Source organism: Myotis lucifugus, unplaced genomic scaffold (genome assembly GCF_000147115.1).
Source record: "Myotis lucifugus unplaced genomic scaffold, Myoluc2.0 scaffold_52, whole genome shotgun sequence".
Classification (NCBI taxonomy): domain Eukaryota; kingdom Metazoa; phylum Chordata; class Mammalia; order Chiroptera; family Vespertilionidae; genus Myotis; species Myotis lucifugus.
The window spans coordinates 2,065,920-2,088,735 of record NW_005871100.1 but is presented as its reverse complement, the minus strand read 5'-3'; the positions used below and the strand labels follow the sequence as shown (position 1 = coordinate 2,088,735).

The window sequence follows — 22,816 nt, the reverse complement described above, 5'->3', positions numbered from 1 at the left end:
TGGCAGTAGCCTACTTAGGAACTAAGGGCAGAATTCTGCTCTAAACTCATGAAGTCCTGGCACCGTTTATACTGAGCATGTTCTATTTCTACCACTAGCATTTTCCTGACTGATTTCTTCTCTAGCTCTAGACTTCTTTCTGGTTTTTCAATTTATGCCCCTGCTCCATCCCAGACCCATCCATGAGCCAGCAGCTGCAGAGGCAGGCCCTTGATAGCAGTGACCTCTGGATTTTCAGCAACCATGGATAAGAATCAGGCATGAGATGAGTGTGCGAGCTGGGGAGATAGGACTAGATAAAAACAACAGACACACTGCACTATGGGGATGGCAGTCCTTGATATTTGGAAGATTGCCTAGTTTTTGACGATCAGTAGATTTGACTACCCTGCTATAAGGAAGAATTAAAACCCATTGAAAAAGCCATATGATAAATGTATTCCATCTCATAGTTACTATTTCACCGCATAAGACGAATGTACAAAATTTTGACGGATCGAGTTGTAGCAATTTGCCATCACAAAACTGCCATGGTGAGGAATTAGAAAACATGGTGAGGAATTAGAAACATTCTTCTTATAATTCTATTTGGAAATAACTGGTTTTAGAGAATGTCCATCAGATTGCGGGTTTGTCATGTAACTGTCCCCTAAGTGTAAAGATTAGGGTCAAAGGGCTAGAGTGGAATGAGAAAGTCCAGTGCAGAAATAGCCCAGTAGGTGGATACAGGAAGCCTGTGTGGGGATAACCATGTCCATATTGGCTATATGATCTCCAAGTCAGTATTGATACCTTGGGTCATTTACTATGACTGAAATAAGCTATCTTAATCGGTAGATACCTTTACCGTACATGAGTGTAATAGCTTTAAAAACAGTGGTGATATAAAATAAAATACGTTTAGAAAGGCATCTAAAATTCCACAGGAAAGATCTCAGTGGTGGTCCAGTCAGAGTATGCCTGCTTTCCAGAACCATCTATTCAGTACAGTGTGCTCACAGGAGCGGAACAAGGGAGCCACTCCAGCCTTCTCGGTCTCCGTGGTGGGCGGGTGAGGAGAGCCTATCACCATGTAACAGATGAATTGAATTCTGAACATAGAACCAATTCTAAAGAAGCCACAGGTTGCATATGGAAACCCTACAAACAGCTCTTGCTGAAGGCTGAGCCTCTTGACCCAGCGACTGGTTCGGTATCTGTGGTCTGTTGGTGCCCAGAGGAACACTCGCTTCCTGCCAGAGGACTCGCCGCCTTGGACGTGGGAAGCCCCTGAGTGCTTTCCCCACACACTGGAGATAAAGGACCTGTGTTATTTCAGGGCCCCAAGTCTAGTCGTTTCTGGCTGCTTTCCTCTTTTCCAGTCTTTGAGTGCTGACAGCCAAATTGTAGGCGCACTAGTGAGTGGTCTGGATCAGAGTGTAGGTATGTCAGGTATGGCGCTCTGCAGATCCTGGCTGGGGAGGAGACCTCCGACGTGCTCCATTGTTCTTCCCCCTTCCTCCCACCAGCCAGCCTGTGACTGGTCACGTGGACCTCTCGAACGCTGTGGCTGATTCCTCTCGCTTGAACCTTGAACTGAAAATACAGTGCTGGAATAGACATCCTTAAGGAGAATCTGATTTTTTTCTTCTACTTTGATAGTGGCCACTCAAGCGAGCATTTTTTGAGCACCTGGTGTGTATAAAGCTCTGCTTTGAGCGGTGCTGAAGAGAGGAACACTACAGGGGAGCATTGGGGCGTGGGGCCACTGGGGAGGCTTTCTCTGGAATTCACCCCCTGCTTTCATTGCACTGAAAGCCAGAGAATGCTCACTGGGAGTAGCCATGGTGTGGCTCCTGCCTAGAAGAGAAGGTGAGGAGGCAGGTTGCCCTTGAAGAACTCCCCTGTGACCCTCTGCTCGCCCCTGACACCCTTGCCCTTCATTCAAAGTCGGCCTGTCCCTCTTATGTGTGTGCGTTGCAGGCAGGCAAAGGTGGCTTTTGTCAAGGCCCAGACTAGCGGTGGAAATGACTAGCTGGCCTCTGGGAGAAAACACTCTTTTGTCTGAAGCGCTCAGTGTACAAACCAAAAGGTCTCCCTCCTTCTCAAAATGCTTGTGTGAACTCAATGTCCCAGTTTGTTCCTTTAACCTTCACCTTCCTCTCCCTTCCCATAACGCAGAGCCTAGCCGACTCCTACTCATCCTTCACTGCCCAGCTCCAATGTCATCTCCTCTGTGCCGACTTCCTCGTCACCTTCCCACTCACCTCTGCCAGGGTCCTGGCTCCCGCCTTTGGGCGCCCACGGCTCTCGCACGCACCCCTCCCGTGGACTCCATTCAGTTATATCCCCTCGAGAAGTGGGAGCTGCTTGAGGCCAAGAACTTTCTTACTCATCTCTGTGTACCCAGCGCCTGACTTGGGCTCAGAAATAGAGTGGCGGGTAAATATTCGTAAAGGGACCAATTAGGAAATTGACAAATGATCTTTCATGAAGGCACAGGTGTTTAAATATACTATTCCTCCTTATGACGATGCTGCTGGAAATGGATAAACAGGTTACAAGGACAAACAGCCTTTGCCAGGGGATAATATTAAGGAAAGATTTGTTTTAATATTTGGTCTTTGATTCTGGAAGCAGGAACTTTCACATGCTGCGATTAGGAAGATGAATGTAGCACTGTGCAAACAGCGAGAGGGTAGGCGTCTCCGGCTGGCACGTGGTAGGGCTGTCCTGAGCGCTGTGAACAGGCAAACACTAAGATAACAGTGGGGGACAGGAAGGGGGGCTATTCTTGCTCTGTTATGTAATATAAATACTTTCTCTTTCAGGAATCCTGGGGACCACTTGTTGTGTGCCTCATTCTTAACCCTTTAATTGTAGATCCGCTGATGCTGTCAACGCCCTGCCACAGCCGTGACAGGAAGGCTTTCCTTCCTGCATACGTTTGTTCAGGCATTCTGCACGAAAGTGATAAATACATGTAAGGCAGAGATTAATGCTGAGCTTTAAATTAGCATCTTGCAGGTCGAGAAGGATGGGTGTGAAGGCGAGTCTTCACCCTGTTTCTCCTGCTTCCTGTGCTGTTTTTGTTCCTTTGTGGTGTGTGGTTGGTGAGATGTCTGAAGTGTTGCTAATGCATGTGTTTGTGATCTTTAGAAATATCTTCTCGGTAAGAAGCTATTTTTAAAGCAAGTGATGAGAAACCATAGAGCACAGGAAAGCCAACCTTGAGGCTCCTCGAGGCTCAGCACCCATTGCAGCCCCGATAGACACCCTGACGGGGCCCCATCAACATGCACTTGACTGACAGTAACAGGCAAGGTTTAGGTTGGTTCTAGATGAAGACAGAGTTAATATAATCTTGGATCTAAGCAAACAGGTTTCACATTGTGAAGCAAGTGTACTGAGACCCTGTGATAATGTATAGTGATATAGGTCAGCCTCCCCAGATGACATGTTGTTATGTTTATAGGGCACAGGTGAGCTGGCCAACTTTGAGCAAAGATATAATCCTCTTTGGCCCTCGGGTTTTATATCTGTGAAAGCAGCGGTCGCCAACCGGTGGTCCGCAGACCACTGGTGGTCCGTGAGGTCCAAAAGGTTGGCGACCGCTGTGTGAAAGGGTGCTGTTTGGAGATCCCAGGTGACAATGTACATGAAGGCCCATGATGTAGCAGAGCTCAGCGGGAGAGGGGGGACTTTATAATGGAAAAAGCATGATTTTTCAGTTGAACAGACTTAGACGTAAATACTCATCTCTGTTACTTATTAACTAGGTGATTCTGGACACCCTCACTATTTCTCAGTGTGCTCACCTGTATAAAGGGATTGATAATACCTTTTACATGCAGTGACTGCACCGGTAACATCTAAGAACACAGTGTAACGAAAACTTGACAACAGATGTGTTTGCACTGAGGATATATGCCCCAAATTATCTTTCAGAAAGGAGGGTATCATGTTCAATTTTATTTTATTACAAAATCTCTCAGATCGTTGGGTCTCTCTTTCAATTACTTTATTTTCAAACCTCAGTTAGCGACTTTCTGGAAAAGGCACAACAGACGTGGAATTACCTTAATTAATGATCGTTTTGCCCCCGTGTATAGAATTCTTTTTTAAAAAGGAAGCTACAAAATGTAACCCAGACATTACAAGTGTGAAATGTAATCGTAAACAATCCTTTTAGAAGTTTTTTCTTTTTCAAATAATGTAAAAGGACAGACAGAGGACACCAAGTCTCCCTGCCTCTCCTGACCCTGGGCACCCAGCTTCCCACCCCCACCCCCTACCCCGCCAGGGACAGGCAGCCCGGACTCTGCAAACACTGGGCTGGCAGCACCTTGCTTTTAACACTTAGCATTTTGAGACCTTTCTAGACCAGCCACCTCATTCCTTTCAGCACTTTTTAAGCAGACTTTTAAAAGGCCACTTTATTATTTAATTAATTAATTTTAAATTAATTTTTTTGCAGTTTACAGTTGATTTTTTTTCAGTTATAGTTGATATTCAATATTATATTAGTCTTAGGTTTACAGCATGGTTAGACATTTATATAACTTTTGTAGTGATCCCCCCGTAAGTCTAGTACCCACCTTGTACCATACAGAGATATTACAATATTATTCACTGTATTTCCTGTGCTGTACTTACATGCCTGTGACGATTCTGTAACTACCAATTTGTACTTTTTAATCCCTTCACCTTTCCCCCCAGCCCCGTAACCGCCTCCCCTCTGGCAGCCTCGGTTTGTTCTCTGTGTCTACAGTTGATTTTATTCATATATGTAAGCTACGGAGCAGGACATGTTTGGAACTGTTTGATTAGCTGCTTGGGACTGTTTTTCTATGATTGACATTTTTATTGGAGGATAGTTGACATACCATATTATGTGAGTTTCAGGTGTGCAGCATAGTGATTCCACATAAAGTTCACTCTAAGAAGCAGTATAGCTGGTGGTTGTGTTGTGGAGGCCACCTGCAGGGCAGTGACAAGCCAGCTGCCCTCCTGAGACATAAACACGTGTCTGGGGCTGGAGAAGATGTTCAGTGACAGCATGGTACTCAGAGGCTAAACATGTTTGCTCTGAAAAGGCTAAGGAAGGAGCAAGTACAATGTGCCTTGGTAAAAAAATGTCTTAAATGACTCCAGAAGTGAGAAAGATAACACATAGAGAATTTAAATCAAGTTGTTCAATTAAATGTGTGTGAAGTGACGAAAGCACTATCTCTAAATGTGTGTATTATTTTATGCTGGAATTTAAATATGCATGTGTAAGTGAATTAAATATTATGAGTCGATATCTCTGATTTCATTAATATTCCTAAAGGTGTACATACTCAAAAACATTCTTGGGGTGATCTTCTCATTAGGAGAATGGAGGCTGCCTTCTGATTGGGGGTTGTTTAGGGCCTACCCTCCAAAACTGAGCAGTCCTAAACAAATAGAAATCAAACCAAGTAAAGCAGGCATAGACTAAAAGGTTACCTTTATTACCAAGGGCAGACGGGAGGGGTGTTAGAGCTAGGGGAAATTACTAAAACCATTGATCCTCAGAATTAAGTATATGTATCGCAGAGCTAGACTACCTTTGTTGCCAGACTGGTACCTGGTTGATAAGCCAGGCCTAGGCATGGGCTGAATATTTCTATTGATAATAAAGTTGAAGAGCAGTCATACATAGTAACATTGAGGAAGAAGGACAAGGATGGATGGATGGATGGAGAGAGAGACAGACAGATGGAGGGAGAAGGTAGTTAAGGAAGAGAGTAAGAGAGGGAAGGAAGGAAGGAAGGAAGGAAGGAAGGAAGGAAGGAAGGGAGGGAGGAAGGGAAGTTCAGGTAGTGAGATCTTTTGTTTGTTCTAAAAAAATGGCAGAAAACTGAATAATGTCATGAGTTTTCCCATTTCGCTAATGCTATTTCTACGATGTTCAAACCATGTTATATCACTGAAGCAAACCAGAAAAAAGAAAGAGCTAAACATTTCCCTTTAGCTTCTGCACTGCCGATTCCCTGTGGGACTGAGGCCATTGGGAGCGGGGGAGGGGGGGATTAATTGGTTCTGAAGCAAACCAGATCTGGACTTGACTTCTACTTTTCCACTAACTGTGTGACCATAGGCAAATGACTTCATCTCTTTGGGTTTTAGTTTTTTCATCTCTAGGAGATAAAAATACTTGCCTTACATAACCTACACTGTATGCTTCCTTAGCACACTGAACTTTGTCTATCATAACACCTTTCCTAGTTTATTGTACTAGTTTAATGTTTATTTGCCTTCATTGTTGGACTGAAGACACCTTGAAAGCAGGGACCTGGTTTTCCCTGCTCATGGCTATACCTTTATCATGTAGCAGAGTTCCTGGCATGTAAATATTTCCTGAAATGATGGATGGGTAGATGGATAAATGAATGGATGGGTCAGTGGGTGGATGGATGAATGGATGGGTGGGTTGGTGGGTGGATGGGCGGATGAGGAGACGGGTGGATTGATGGATGGGTGGAGACAAGTATGGATGAATGGATGGATGGAGAGATGAATAGGTGAATATGTGGAGACACAATTCAGGAAAATTGTGAAGATCAGCGATAATGCATATCTGTAATGTACCAGACACTTTAAAATTCCTTTCTAATTTGGTAGGAAAGGGATTTCTCTCCTATTTCTACACTAGGACTCCCTCTATTTGACTCTGAATGCAATACAGCCAAAAAGTCTGCCTTTCTTTGCCAGCAGCAGCATTGCCAGGACCATGATTTATGAGCTGCTTTCTTGAGAATGTAGTCTCTCCCTGCCACAACCCCTGTATATCCAAAGAGACACAAATGCCCGCAGTAGACTCAAGACACAGAAAGATATTACAGGAGAAGAAAGGGGCTTTTCTCAGTGGCAGGAGTAGAGAGCTGGCTGGAGGTACACCTACATTGTCTTCTCTAAGGAAGAAGACATCCCCTTCTACAGGAAGGACATGAATGAAAAAATAATTATCAAGAAATAACTGAGTAAAATATTCTCTTTCCTCTCCATCCAGTCTAACCTTGCTATATACTATGCCTCTTTCTACCTCATACTCTGGTCACATGCACAGGTGGCCAGGAGTGGGATGTTCAGCAGGCAGTCAGTTAATGCTTGTTGAATGAATGAATGAATGAATGAATGAGTTGATATCTTTATTTCCTCTCCTAACTGATTCCTTGTGGTTAGATTCTGCATCTTGCCTTTATATCTACACCCATGTCTAATGCAATATTTGATGCCAAGTAGGCTGTAAGCTCTAGATAAATATTTGTTGGATGAATAAATGTATGCCCAAAGGCTTCTGGAGGAGAACCAGGAAGACATTCTTCTGATGAAAAGAATTTGTAAAGAGGCAGGCAAATGCTAGAAGGGAGAATAGGGTGAAGGGGGTGGGGAGGAAGAGAGACAGCGTTCTAGGCTGAATGGAAGTAGTAGGTGTGCCTTGTCTTTAAACAAATAACATTGGAGGAAATGTGTGAATGATAAAGAAGGAAATTATCCATCATGCTGCGAGGAACAGGCATTTTGTAGAAAGTTTGGACCAGTAAAACAGGGAGAGAGCCCTGGGAATGTAAGCAACCAGGGGCAAGGCAAGTGGTTTGGCAAGGAATAACGATGTCCAAATTAGAGCTCCTACTCACCTCCATGTCACTGCCACACCTCCCCAAAGAGTTGTTTAGTCTCGCAAGTTTTGTTTTCTTAACTTCCATGTACCCGTCATCTCACTTAGCTGTGGCTTCTACCCACACTCCACTGCAAGGTCATCAAACATCTCCTTGTTGCTGAAGCAGTGGGTCCTTACGCTTACCTCACTTGAACAGCTTCTAGAACAGTTCCCCATTTCTCTCTTTTTAATTGTCTCCTGCCTTGCCTTTCATGTCAGCCCAGCTCATGGTTTCTCTTATTGCTCTAGTGTCTACTCATTCTCCTCTTCTTCTCAGCACTTAAATGTTGGTGTTTCTTGGGAATTCTGTCAAAGGCCTTCTTTTCTTATTCTGAAACCCATGCTGGACCACGTCATCTGTTTTAGTGGCAAAGTCACCATCTGTATGTTAGTGCTTCCATTTCTAGATCTCCAACCCAAATCTCTCTTCTGAACTCTAAGCCTCTTAGGTATGTTCACTTGGCTGTCCCATAGACCTTCCTTTCCAACAGGGAAAAGTCAAGTACATCACCATCTGCCAAACCTGCTTCTCCTCTGGTCTGTCCTATTTCTGTGGATAGCATCACTATCCATCTAGTTGCTGATGCCAAAAACCATTCGTCTTCTTCTATCCAAGCCATATGTCATTTTACCTCCTATCCTTCTCTGTTCGTACTCAATTCGTCACCAAGTCCTGCAAATTCTATCTTCTCAGCATCTTCCAAATTCATCCCATTTTCTCCCTCTCCACTGCCTCCATTTGAGTTCAGATCACTAGTATCACCTACCTAGGTTACTGCCCAGCTCCCCGATTGGTACCCTTCCCCATGTTCCCTCCTTCCAGTTTTCTCTTTCTCCAATCCAGTTTTACACAGCAGTTGGAGTGCTCTTTGTAAAATACAATTGGATGCTTCCTCCTCCTTGCTTATAGTCCCCTTTCCTTCTAGAAGAAAAGTAAGCCGTTAATTATCTGCCCCTGCTTCCTAGCTACTCTGAAACCTACACACACACACACACACACACACACACACACACACACACACACACACGTCTCTTTATTGAAGCCAGCAGGCTGAAACCCTTCCAGTTCTCAGGGCCCTGTTTTATCTTGCTGTTAGTTCTGACGGGCCACCTGTTGGTCCATGAGTCATGCTCCATGAGCCCATTTGCCCACAAAAGCACTCTTGCCATTGGCTGCTGTAGTGACGCCTGAGTGAGAAAGTACCTCTTTGACTAGGCTTAATGTGCGATGTACTGGAAGTTGCTTATGCTTTTCAGACTTTGGGGACCACAAGCCTTGCTGTTAGACTCCACTTCTCTGAAATAGCTTTTAAAGGAGCTTTGGACAAGGCTGCTCAAGGCTAGAGGTAACTGACTAAGACATGGGAAGGGTCTATCTGCCCCAGACCCCACTCAGCTATCCAAACTTCAGGAAGTTCTGTCATCAACCCTCCTCTTCTACACCCTCTTGCTATCCCATTGCCTCCTTACTTGTTTATATCCCTCAATAGAATGCAACTTTTAAGTCAGGGAACGAGATCTGTCTTTCAATAGTCCACTCTGTTGAGCACCTATTATATAATAGAATAGAATAAAATGGGTGGGGTCACTCCAGTTGCACTGTTTGTGCCCAGCTGGGGGGATGAGTGGGGGTAGGACCCAGCCTGGATTTCTCTCACCAGGCCATATGCTCTGGCTCCAGGCTCTATCTCCCAAAGGAAGTATCTTCTTCACACAACAAGTGCTGTCCACTTGCCAAGCTGTGCACCTGCCTGAAAGGGTTGCCTTTTCCTAACTCATAAAAGGTACTCAGTAACCTAGGGGAGACCCAGATATCAGGGAAAAAAAGATAGATGAGGTTGTTGCAGTCACAGTGCTCTTTGTCTAGCCTGGGGAGACAAAATATAAAGAAAGAAATATACAAGCACATAGTCTGAAAGTTCAGAGAGTGCAAAAGCTCTGCAAAGTGGTAAGGAGGCTATTGGGAAGACAGCTTATGGTGGATGGTCCAGGAAGTGTCTCTGAGCAGCCAGCACACTGACGCTGAGATCCAGATGACAATCCAGCTGGCCGTGTAAAAATCGGAGGGAAGAGACCACAAGATCTCTAAGGCTGATCAGGATGTATTCAAGGATCAAAAGAAAGGCCAGGGTGGTTGAGGTAGAGTGGGCAAGAGGAGAGACAAATGAGGTGACAGGGAGAGGTGGCCAAGGAGCAAGCTTACCTGCCTTGCTCACTGAGGTGTTCCCAGGGCCTGGCTCCTTGTATTTATTCAATAAATACCTGTTGGACGGAAGAACCTCATCATGCCTCTGCATATGGAATAAGTGACTCAGAACAGAAATGCCATGTGGCCCCAGTGCCCTCTAGTGACCATAAACCCCAGCCCAAGCCCTTAACGGCTTCATCGCCTTCAGAAAAATCTCTGCTCAGCCTGGTCCATAGTTCCTGGAATGTGTCTTATTAACTAGTCTCTGCACGGAAGACTAAATTGGTTACACAAATCCCTGGTACAGAAATCCCTGATACGACAGCCCAGTCAGATGCACTTCAGGCCTCCACTCCTCGCTCAAGCAGCAGTTTCCAAAGAGAACGCACGGAGGTCTAATTTCTCAGGGGGCTTGAGGGAACCTGTGGAGGTGACAAGCATTGGAACACATTTCTGTATTCCTTAGTCAGTGTGACGGCAAGAACGCTCTGTAACAGCCTTAACATCGCAGTTAGGACGATCTCCAGATCTTCTCACCCTCCAGCGGGGCACCCTTTGCCTGAAATGGCCTGGCAAGACCGCAGCCACAGGCTGCACGCTCTGAACCCTCCCATGCTTCCGAAGACCCACGCTGGGGCTTATGTGTGTGTCGAGGACACGTTGCAGCACCTGCAAAATGTAACATGCTGCTCGTGCTGTGGTTCCTCACTTCCATTTGGATCCCAACCCACTGGGCCCCTTAAGATAATCAGCCGACATATCCTAACCCGGCTCTCCTGGAGAAGGGATGGCAGAGGTGGGACCCAGTCCTTGCACCTGTTTCCCAAATGATCCCCCTGGAGCGGTCCATGGAGCTTTTTTTGAAATCTCCCTCAAGATGGGGCATCGCCAGCTTCCCTGGTAGATCATTCTCTAAGTCGGTGAATCTTTCACTCGTCTCCTTTACCAAAGCTCTGGCGTACTTTTCCGTTCATCTAGTCATACTCCGCTGAGCCAGGCGGAGGAATCCGGCTCCCCTTAATGTTGACAGGCATTTCCTGTCTGGATGCCACTTACCCAAGTGTGGCACAGCGCGTTCTCTAATTTTGCTTCATTAATCAGTCCCCAAATTCCTTCACACTTGCCCCTCAGGTGGTTCCAGCAAATCGACATATTTCTGGAGCTGGAAATGCCTGGAGGCACAGAGCCTCCGGCTGCAACGGCTACAACTGCAGGGCCTGAGGGCTTTTACCTTCCTCCAAGGCCACGTGTTTCCACGTGCACTCCCAGGAGCCTCTGCGCGTGCATCTCCCACTCTGCAGGCGCATACTTAGTCTATCGGTGCATTTGCTAGCCGAGTCTTAAAGCCATCAGAAATTAAACTGTATTTTTATAATAGCCAGAGTTAGGGGGCGGGGGGGGGGGGCGCGGCAACAGGCATGCTTCCACATTGTTGAGAGGCTCAGTTGATACATGTTTTTGAAGGCCATTTTAATAATTGCTTTTAAAATAAAAAATACACAGACGGTTCACGTAGCAGTTCAGGTTCCCATAATCTATTTGACACATGTAACGTATCATTGAAGCATTATTCTCAGAAATTGAAAATTGCCTAACTGTCTCTCTGTTGGAAATTATTACATAAATGAATTAAATCCATTTTGGTGTATTTATACAAGGGAAGACCAAGCCACAGTTTAACACAACAACACAAGACTGTGTGTACTCACGGGGAAAGATGCCAGAGAAATATCATTCAGTTCAAAAGCAAATTACAGGACAGTATATATGATTATGAGGCCATTTTAGCAGATTTTTATTCTAGCCATTGATAGGACAAAATCTGGAAGTATTCACGCAAATCTATTAATGGTACTTTTTTTTCTGAGGTTGGAGACTTCCTAAGGCATACATTTTTTAGTTGGGCTTTCTCTGTTTCTCATCTTTTATGCTTAGTTAAAAAGAAACAGATATTTTTGTCATGCTCTTGGTCTTTGTCATGCTCTGTGGGACACATGCTCACTATTGCCCCTTCTGTCCTCTCTCTGGGGCTCAGATGCTAGGGAGCTTTGCCACGTCCTGACCCCAGAATTCTCCATCCTCCCCCACAGTTCGGAACAGAAGCTCTGTCTGCTCAGGGTTGACACTTTAGCACAGAGGGTTTGCTCAGGATTGCTTCCAAGTTTTCACCTGAACTAAACTTAACTTTAATTTTTGTTTTCTATGTTCAGATTCTTTATGGATGATTTAATGTGAGTGGTTTTGCTACCCATTTTTATAATGTTTTGATCTTTTTCTAAGCACCTCTGTCTTTCTTCCCTTTCCCCCTCTTTGATGAGAGGAGATCCTGCTCCCAGCCTGCTTAGAGTCTCTCTTTAACATTTATATCACAGAATTATCAAGAGGGGCCGAGGGAGCCACGCATGGCATTCTGCTCCAGAAACCACCCCGTCTCTTCTTGTCTTCCCTGGCTCTTCCTGCACTAATGCTGTACGCACTGCATGTGTTACATGAGAATTATTTTTGTGGGGCATTTTTATGTTTTATTGTTAAGGCGCTAATTTATTTAGACAGCACATTAAAAATAAAACTACCTAGCACTCCCATTAACCTATTTCTCATTCATTTTAATTTGTATACAAACAATATGAACAGAAAATTTTAAAATGCAGGTGAACAAAGAGGAAAAACATTTGAACTCTTTTATTTTCACTGTCAGGTATACATAGCAGCTGTTAATAATGGGGTTTATGGCCCCGTAGTTCATTTCTATGTATATAACTACTTACCTTTTCTTTAAAATGGCATTATATGTAATCAATTATGTTGTGACCTGATTTGTTTAATATTTAATATAGCATGAATATTTTTCTATGCCATCACATATTGATAATATAAGTAGCAGAGTTTACTACATGCCAGACACCAGACTAACTATTATATATATATTAACCCATCCTCTCCTCACAACATGCTATATGTTGGGTAGTGTTATAAATCTCAGTTTTAGGTAAAAAACACTGAGTCATGGAGAGATGAGATCACTTGCTAAGGTCACAAGCTCCTGAGTGACAGAACTAGGTTCTGAACCTAGATAGTCCAGCTCTGGAGGCCATGCTCTCAACCACACAGCTCCGATCCACACCATCGTTTTCATGGCGATAGTATATGATCATTTATCTAACCAATGTTATACACAGAACAGTAATGAACAGCTTGTTCGTTGCTCATCTCTGTTCATGTGTTCTCTTACAACCTCAGGTTGAATTCCCATCAATAGAATTGCTGAGTCAAAGAGTTGGCATATTTTTTAAAGTTTGGATGCATATTGGTCAATATTTTTAAACAATGTCTTTCCTAAGCCTTTTGAATCCCTATCATTCATTATTTTTTTTAAAAAAAAATGTATAACTGTCTTTTGGATTTAATGATCTTTTTTTTTCTTAAAACATGGAACTTTATTCCACCTCCTCTTCCTTCCTTCTGCATTTTACCCATTTCTCTCAAATGTTTAACAAAATAATGCCCTTTCCGGTAGCATCAGGCCTGATGTTGTCAGGACTTCCAGTGCCTTGCACCTCCCGGAATTTAACCATTAGATGGGGGTATAAGCACAGATGGGAGGCTGTTCATTTGACTCAATGTCAGTTTTCTGTGCTATTCTCTTTTGCTTTCTCCATTTTATTTTTTCTTTTAAACTTCACAAGAGTTGAAGTAACAAATCTGTCATATATTTTTTCCTGATTTCAATATATGTAAATGAGGGTGGCCTGCCTAGCAAGGATGACTGATGTGTCGGAGGCCCGGAAGGCGGGGCTCCCTACTCTTGTTTTATGACCTTGAGAAAGCTGCTTCATCGGCTGCATTTTCTTTTCCTTATTTGCCAACATGAGGAAGGTGAACCAAATGGTCTGGAAAACCTATTCCAGGAATTTTTTTTAAGTGTCAGGCTACCCAAGAGTAAACTAGATTTTTTGAAAATTTTTGTGTGAAATTGGGGCAAATGTGCATGTTGGTGGGGTGGTGTTGGAGGCAGGAAAGATTTGTTTCAACGTATTAAAAATACTTGTGCCTGGTCCCTGGACCAAGGCCTCCTAACAGTGTGCTTTAGTGGTTTGGGAAACGTGCCTCCAAGACCAAGGTAATTATAGTTGCTCCACTGACGCATGACAAATGGCCTCTGACTGTGAATTCTTTTATGGGAGAGAAAAACCTTCCATGACAACAGCACTGGAACTTAATTACAGGCCCCAGACCTGGAGGCAAGAATAGAGATAGTCATGGGCTGCAGTCAAGGGAGCGAGGACAAGAACATGAGCTCACCTGGCAAGAGCCAGCACGGGGTGATGTCACAATGACAATATTCGTGGCACTTCATTGAGAACTTGCTATTTGCCAGGTACTGTCCCAAAAACTTTATATGCATGATCTCACTTAATTCCCATAATAACCCTAAGAGATAGGTTATGAGGCAAGTACTTTTATTTTTTTTCTGTTTTATAACGATGAGTATTGGGAGACTCTTAAAAGGAGCTAAGTAACCTGCTCCAAGTTAGTTGTCAGAGGTAAGATTTGAACTCTGAAAGCTTTTTCATTTACTTAATATACACTTTTTGAATGTCTTGTATATGCCAGGTACCTAAGGGCTGGTCATGCACAAGGGAAGGAGGCAAAATTCCTGCTTATATGAAGTTTAATAGTGGGATGAGACCAGCAATAACAAGTCAACAAATCAATAAGTAATTTCAGTTGGTGATCAGTGCTATGACGGGGAGGGACTGGGGTTGGAGGGGAAGCTACTTTACACAAAATGACAGGGAAGAACCACCTGGAGTTGACATTTGATCTGAGCCCTACACAATGGAGCCCATCACCCATGCAAAGACCTGCTGGAGACCATTTTACCTGGAGGATCCACAAGAGCAAAGGCAGGGCTCAGAGAGCTTTTGTTCCAGGAACAGAGAGAAGGGCAGAGTGGTTGGGTGATAAATGAAAAAGGGGGAGATGTCTACAATGGAGCCAAGAGGTGGACCAAGCCCAGATGGCACAGGGCCTTGTAGGCCACAGTGTGATGTTTGCGCTTTATTCCAGATGCAGAGGGTTTTAAGCAAGGGAGCGTTATATTCTCCAGTCTCTATAGGCGGCTTTCTTCACCTCTATGATATGTTGCCAACGAATAGCAACTGGAAGGTGATCAATTGTATATGTGAGGGGCAGTCTAAAGGAAAGTTAGAAAGTTTGGAGCCAGTGTTTCAGATGAAGCAGAAGTCTAGGTTTTTCACAGAACAGCAAGACAGAAATGGGCAGTGACAGTCACCTAATCCGAACCTATGACTTTAGGCAAGGAGACCGTAGGAAATCCAAGTTGAGCATCTGAACTGTATTTTCAACCCTGAATAAGGAGACTATCTCTTATTTGGGGACCATCCCTCAAAATGCAGGAAGTTGCAGTCTAGGTTTTGACCATTCTTGACCACTCTTGGTCAGGGGTTGTGCTTGCCTCATGGTATAAATCTCATCCAAAATAACAAGACATTGCAGCTTTGCATAAATGATATCTCAGGGATTTACATTCCTATGTCATTTGATGTGTGTGTGTGTGTGTGTGTGTGTGTGTGTGTATGTTAATCTTTATCTTTGAAAAATGTTTTTGAAGGTGCCATCAACATTTTAACATATAAGATCTGGCTTTCTGGTAAGGTGACATTGTATGGATAGTTCTAGACTTTTATTCTCAATTTATAAACTTAATTTATTTTCTTTGAATGTTCTTTATAAACAAACACTCATGATAACCCATTAAATTGGTTTATGTAACATATAGGACAAGATTACTTGCTTTTATAGGTCAAAAGCTCACTATTTTAAGATAGTGTTCTCTTTAGTTGTGCTTACTTTGACAAAAGAATTAATAGCTTTGCTTTTATTCAGCAAACTGAGTTTGAATAACAACCTAAGCCCTTAGGAATGCAGTGTGTGTGTGTGTGTGTGTGTGTGTGTGTCTGTCTGATTCTCTATCTGTAGGTTTCTGGCAGTGCAGGCCTAACAGTACAGATTTATTTGAATGAAATTACCTTTGGAGGCATTTAGTTGCCTCTGTGATAGGATGGGCCCCAGAGAGCAAGTTATTAATTGTGGAAGAATTTAATTGAAGCTACCCATGTGTAATTGAGTAGGATTGGGGAACGTTCACCACTCTTGAGTTAGGTTTTATTTGTAAGTAATATATTTGTTTCTCAGCAGGGGAAAAAATACTCAAGCTACCTTATGCCTGAGGTTAGCAGAGTTCTGTTTCTTTGCACCAAACTAGTATGTGACGGTGGCACAAGGACAAGGACAGCATGAGGGTGGCTGTGGGATGCCGTGGGAGGGTGGGACGACGAAGGCAGAGCTTCCTGCCTAAAGGTGTGAATGAGAGAACTCGGCAGGTTCCCCCAGCTCAGCTCAACAGTCTGATTTGGGGAAAGATGTTCCCTCTGGCTGTTTAAGCTGGAGCGTGTTCCACCTCGGCCTTCGCTGGGAGCGGGAGCACTAATAATTCCGTCAGAATTATAAATCCAGCTGTCAGCACTGGGACTGTTGAGTCAACCGAACAAGCAGATTTTCTTCCATTGTCTGTTTTTCAGGCTGGTGAATAACAATTTCATCCTCTCCATTTTGTCGTAACTCTTTCGCTCTGACACTTCTGATGGCGGAGAGGTTTTCTCGAAATTTCTAGTCAATTCAAGGAGATAATGCGATTCCAATTGAATCGTCAGTGTCTCCGCTGTCAGACCCAATCTTTTCGGAGTTGGTTGAGTCACACAACCTCCCAGATTTAATATTTAACATACTTGCCACTTTGCGTCTTCCCTCAAGTCTTAATAAATGGGCTAAAGGTCTGATTGGAAACTGTGAGATAAATTATATGTTTATTATGCCAAGTTAAGTAAATACTGTTTGAAAGGATGACTGGAGGGTACAATCAAGTTAATTGCTTTAAAAACCCTTTTGGGTTTACTGGGCTCTATGAAAATGGTTAAGTAATTGATTCTGCACGGTAAGTGATCTGAAGGAAGGGGTGTTGGGTCCATGAGGTTGCCATGCACACTTCGTCCCTCATGCCTGGGACTGCCCAGAAATGAGTGGAGGGGCCCCGAGACCCAGTGCAAGTGCTGCTGACACACTGTTGTTCCTCCAGAGAATGTACATGTTGACAGTTGGATGGTCAGGCTGACGGATGGTTGTCTTTCTTTTACTCTAGATGCTGAAGAATACCAGCCTCCGATATGGAAATCTTACTGTGAGTACCTGAAGTGGGGATTTCCCCAGCCCCTGCAGCAGGCCTGCCTGGAGAGCCATTCCGGCTGTTGATTTAGTGCAGCAAGCAGCCCCATCTCACGGCCCGGAAGCCCTTTGTTTTTCCATTAGGGAGAGAGAGTGGTCAGAGCCGTCTGGAAAAGCACTCTCCCCCGGCCAGGACCCCCAAGGACCGCTGCCTGCGACCCACTTGGGGATCCTTATTAGAAAAAGAAGCCTCTGATTTAGGGTTTTCTTTCTTCTTTGTTTCTTTTTTTTTCTTCACATTTGGTCAGCAAGGGTAAATGTTGAGTTCCTTGAATTATGTTCTTGGCCAATATCTTGTGGCTATAAAATCCTATGACATTTACCACAAACAGATTAACAGAAAGCAAAGAATAACGTTGGGTCACTAAGGGTGACTCCTTAGAAAGAGATCATTGTCTGATCATCGGTCACCGTGCAACTTTCCCTCATGAAGGCAGACAGTTGTCATCACTTCAAGCTCCTTGTCTCCTTGATATCATCCACCCGGCTAAGTGCGTCCCCTGTCAGAGAGGAAGGAGTGCGGTAGGTGGAAGCCCATTGTGCCGAGAGCCAGGGACACAGGTTCTTGTTCAGGCCCTGCTTCCAGACAGCAATAAAACATAATTATTACTATTGTTATTGATGTTGCCGTTGTTTCTACTGCCCACAGAGACCTGCCGTGGGTCAGCTGCTGCACTAGCTACGTGCCTGAACTCCCAAGTTCTCCCCGCAGCCCTAAGCAACGGGCACCATTACTATCCCCGTTCCATTCATACAAGGAACAGCTCAGGGAGGTTCTGTAACGTGGCAAAGGTTTTACCAAAAGCCTTGGAGTGGAATTCAGAGTGGAACCCACAGCCCACCAGTTTCCAAGCCTTTTTTCCTTTCTTTTTCAAATCTTATGCAGACATGTATGTGTGTGTGTATATATATACACACACACACACACACACACACACGCACACACAAGACACACATATATGCAATATCGATGTATATATTTGTTACAAAAGCAATACAAAGCTTCATAACAGGCAAATATCACAGAAATACATAGAGCTAAGCATAAAAATTTCCCATCATCCACAAACCACCCTCTCCCCATATTCTATTCCTCTTTCCAGTAGCTGACCCCCTCCATTTTGAAAGGCATATCCTTCCAAATATATTTGAAATGCACATGCCCAATATTAAGGCATTTTGCTGCTGTTGCTTCCGTTTGTCAAAATGGGTGTCCTTCAACTTGCTCGTTTCACTTCACAAATATCTCGTCTTTATCTTTTCATGTCAGCATGTATGCAGGCATCTCATTCGTTATTACATGAGTCTGTTCTTCCATCTGTGAAATAAAGGGCTTGCGCTGCGTCTCCAAGGGCCCTTCTGACCTACTGTTCTGTATTCTGATCTTCTCTTTTAAAAGCCAGTGCTAATGACTTAGTAATTGGATGTTTTTGTTTGTTCCCTAATGGAGTGTGAAGTGCTCTGACAATAAATCAACAAAATATCTGTAGCGAGAGGTATTGTATGTTCCATGACTTACCGTGCTTTGCACACTGCCTTCAAACATTAACTACCCAATAGACATTTGTTGAGTGAATGCCACTGCAGGGAACTTTACTGAAGCGAAAAGACGGCATTGGCTCAATTTCATTTCACCTTTTGCTAAGAGACCTTGGATCAGCCAATATAGCTCTTAAAAACACTTCTATGTCCTAAGGAAGCTAGAAGAGGTGTTAATAATAATATATTCACAATATCAACTTTTACTTTAGTGTTTTTTAAGTTTGATTTTTGGATCTAACCAAGTTAGGTTTTTATTTGCTCTAGAATCATAAAACTTTAGATGCAGAAGGGATGGTTGAGGCCATTTAATATAAAGCTAATGACATATAAGAAGTTCCTCTTTATTTCACCCCACTATTAGTCTTCCAGGCTCTATTTGAGGGAGTCTAGTCATTTGGAATTCCAAAATCAAGGGAGTATGCCATCAGCGGTGCCATCCATGTCATCAAAACTCATTGACCAAAGGCCTACAGAGCACCACTGAAAAAGAACTTTCTTTTGTTTGTCCTGGATCCATGAATTGTTTGAGTCTGGGTGTTGGACCACTTATTAACTCTCTTGAAATATTCCCAAACTCATGCTACTCCATCTTACTCCCAAAATTAGCATCCACTCATTTGGTCTTTTCAGCAAACATGCAGTGAGCACCTCTGAATGTCACAATAAGTATTGGGAACCAACAATGAAGAAAATGTGGTCCATACTTTCCTCCAATTTACAGTCTAGTAAGGGGACAAATGTAAACCACTTAAAATGCAAATGGATTTTCATAATAATATACTACTCCCTACCTCCTGCAAGTAAAGAAGACTATATAGAGGAGGCCAAATTTGCATGTGGGTCTTGAAGGATAAATAGGGGAAGGAATCTGAGGGCCTGGTAGAACTACATGAGATACTTTTTAATCTCCAAATATGCTAAAACTATCATTTTTCTAATATGAAAGTTCAACAAACCTATCAGAATATGAAATTCATTTTTTTTAAAAATAACCTCTTGGTAAACACATTCTGAACCTCGGGAAACACCAAACCTTTTCTTTAAAACGTGCACCAACCATCCTTTGAGAGATTAACTTTAAATATCAATGTTAAATTCATTAGCATATTTTCTATAGGATTCACATTTTTTCATTACACATATTTTTTTTAAACTCAGGTGGTTATTTAGTACTTGGAAACCTCTCATATATTTACTGGATTTAGTACATCTTTGTCATATGATAGGACCTGATTTAAAAGTTGATGATTTGCAATGATTCTAGAATTATGTAGTATATCCTTGCTTTCATCCATCACCTATTTTGGGTCATAACGATGACTTATTTGATATCAGAGTCTTATTATGAAGCATAGCCCCAATCACGATATTTTTCCTAGGAGAAAATTAGTCTACTTCATAATGACCCACTTTAAGTAGCTGTTTTTCATGCTGATTGCAATGCTCTTGGTTGCAAGTAACAACTCAATCACGTTGATTGACTTCAGCAAAAAGTTCAGAGAAACCGGCTTCAGGCATGATTTGTTCCCGTCACTCCGAGGACATTACCAGGACCCAGCGTATCTCTCTTCCTTTCTTGGCTCCACTCTCCTAGGTTTGGCTCCGCAACTCATAGGCCTCCCTTTGTGATCCCCAGAGAGAGGCCAACAGCACCAGGACGACCACTGTCATTTAAGAGCAGCAGGCAGAGAGACACTTCAAGCAAAGCGTTATAATCGAGTCTCAGCTCTGATTGACTGGGCACCAGTCCTGACTCCTTCACTGTAGTCAGAGTGAGATATGCTCTGTGCCCTAAACCAGTCAAACTCAGGGAGAGATCAGTCCTGTATGGTCCACATGGCTGGGAAATTTGGAGTAGTACTGTTGAAACAGGGAAGATGGAAATGGATGCTGGGAAGACAACTACAACTGTCTGACTTAGAAATTTAGGAGAGTCGGGAACCTCAGAAATCAGCTCTCAATACTTTATATAGAGTAGATTGTTCATTATTCACTCATACATCATTCATTCTTTCACCAAGTGCCTATTAAATCTTTGCCTTAAGCCAGACAGTGGACTTAGAGCTGTGAGGCCACAATTATGGATAAGACTGGGTCTTGCCAGGATGTCACATGATGTCCCTTAAGTTCCTGCCTCCTCTACCCCCTTTCTTAGAAGCAAATGGTATCATTGGGCTGTTTCCATGAGAATAATCTTGTCCCAAAGTGTCATGTATCTGCAGCTAGTTCTTTATTCTCAAGACCAAACCCCAAAATGTTAATGAAGTAACTGAGAACAAAGCTATTGGTTTCAATTCTCAAAAAAGAAAAGCTGTTTTCAAGTTTGCTTTTTTTAAAAAAGAAAAAAGAAAAAGAAAGAAAGGCATATTCTAAACTTTTCAGCCAGAATGGTATGAACTCTATGCCTTAATCAGATAAGTTCAAAAGCCAGCCGCCATGGCTATACTTTGAAAGATTTTCTTTTGTAAAAGACCAAGTGCCAATTGAGCGGCAGATGCTGAGGCCAACAGCTCTCGGAGGACACCCTCCCAGGCAGCAGGTCAAGCAGCCACAGCTTGGGCCTGTTCTCCTAACAAGGAGTTTGGAACCTCAGAACCCTGGTCCACACCCCCCTGCATCAGACTTGCCTGGGGAGCAGATTTATCATCATTATTCCTCAGCCCTGCCTCAGGGACCAGAATCAGAAGAGTGGAGAAGGGGAGGAATCCGTGATGTATCAGGCCCCACAGGGGCTCTTGGGCACACTACTACCTGAGAGCCCCGGGTTCCAGTGGACACAGCCTCCTCGGGCTTTTTGCAGTGCCACTAGACAAGGAAAGGGCTCCATCCCCATTAAGACCGGGCATTCTGTTGGCAAGGAGGCCTTCACACTGTAGGCTGGAGGTGGGGTTGAGCTAAGAAAACATCTAGAGCATCTACCATCTTTTACTCAAACCCAGGAGTCTTCTTCCGTGAAAACTAGGAAGACTAGCAGTGAGCAGGGTGATAGGGGCTCAGTGTCACAACCAAGGGACCAGGTTCAACTCCTGGGTCCACAGCCTTCTTTAGAAACAAGTGACGGTTAGAGGACATCCCTGCAGGGTCTCTTAGGAGACGGTGTATCTGGACTGGGCTTCATCACCACCCAGGCCAGCAGCCATCCTTTGGCATTCACAGGGACTGGATTAATTCAATTACCCAAGGAGGGTAAGTCAAGTTTCCTTATTGAAGAAAAAGTACAACATTTTGTCAGTGAGCTCTGGATTTCTCAATCTACTTCCAGTTTCTTGGAGAACAGGAATCCCCTTTTTCTTTTTTATATATTTTTAGTGATATCAGAGATGAAGGGAGAGGGAGAGGGAGATAGAAAAATCAATGATGAGAGAGAATCATTGATCAGTTGCCTACCTGCACGCTTCCTACTGAGGATGGAGCCCACAACCTGGGCATGTGCCCAGACTAGGAATTGAATCGTGACCTCCTGGTTCATAGGTTGACGCTCAGCCACTGAGCCACACTGGCCAGACAGGAATCCCCTTTTTCACTTTCATACTCCTCCGTGACCATCCCCTACCCCATGTTTACCAAACGGTTTATTCCATATGAGAATTCTCTCATATGCTGCAGCAGGCCCAGGGCTAGGCAGTGCCTGAAACATAATTGGAATATTGCAGTAGAAGCAAATTCCATTATATTGTCCCTTAGCCCATAGAATGACCCAAGAAGTGACATATAGTGTTGCATTTTGCTTGTGAAATGTATTTGTTGAACAAAGAAAATTCTAGAAGTGACTCTTTAAAACTACCTGGCATATCAGTGTTATGAAATGTTCCTCAGAGACTTCTTCTCAGATGTTGTGTTATAGCTAACCTTGAAAATGAGGGACTGGGGACCTCCCTCGAAGCTGAGATAGCTTTCAGGGCCCCATTATCTTATATGGCCACCGTTGCCATTGGTTGCCGTCTCATTATCTTTATAGAGACACATAATCCAGATGGCAAACAGGCTTCTTGCCTATTTGTCCATTTCTGTTGCTCGGAACAGCACGGAGCAGATCTTGTGGGTCCTGAGACCAGCTCACCGAGACATGGCGATCGGTTAGCGATGTGTGCTACTTGGGGACCAGGAAGGAGAGG

General features: G+C 43.6%; 1 protein-coding gene across 1 annotated transcript in view; it reads left to right on the top strand.

Moving 5' to 3' along the window:
• The window catches only part of CHN2 (chimerin 2), a 224,467-nt gene that overhangs the window by 111,191 nt on the left and 90,460 nt on the right, over nt 1–22,816 (top strand). The window contains exon 2 of the mRNA XM_006088750.3: nt 17,077–17,115. Within this exon, the coding sequence (XP_006088812.1) occupies nt 17,077–17,115 (39 nt within the window). The remainder of the gene's footprint in view (nt 1–17,076; nt 17,116–22,816) is intronic.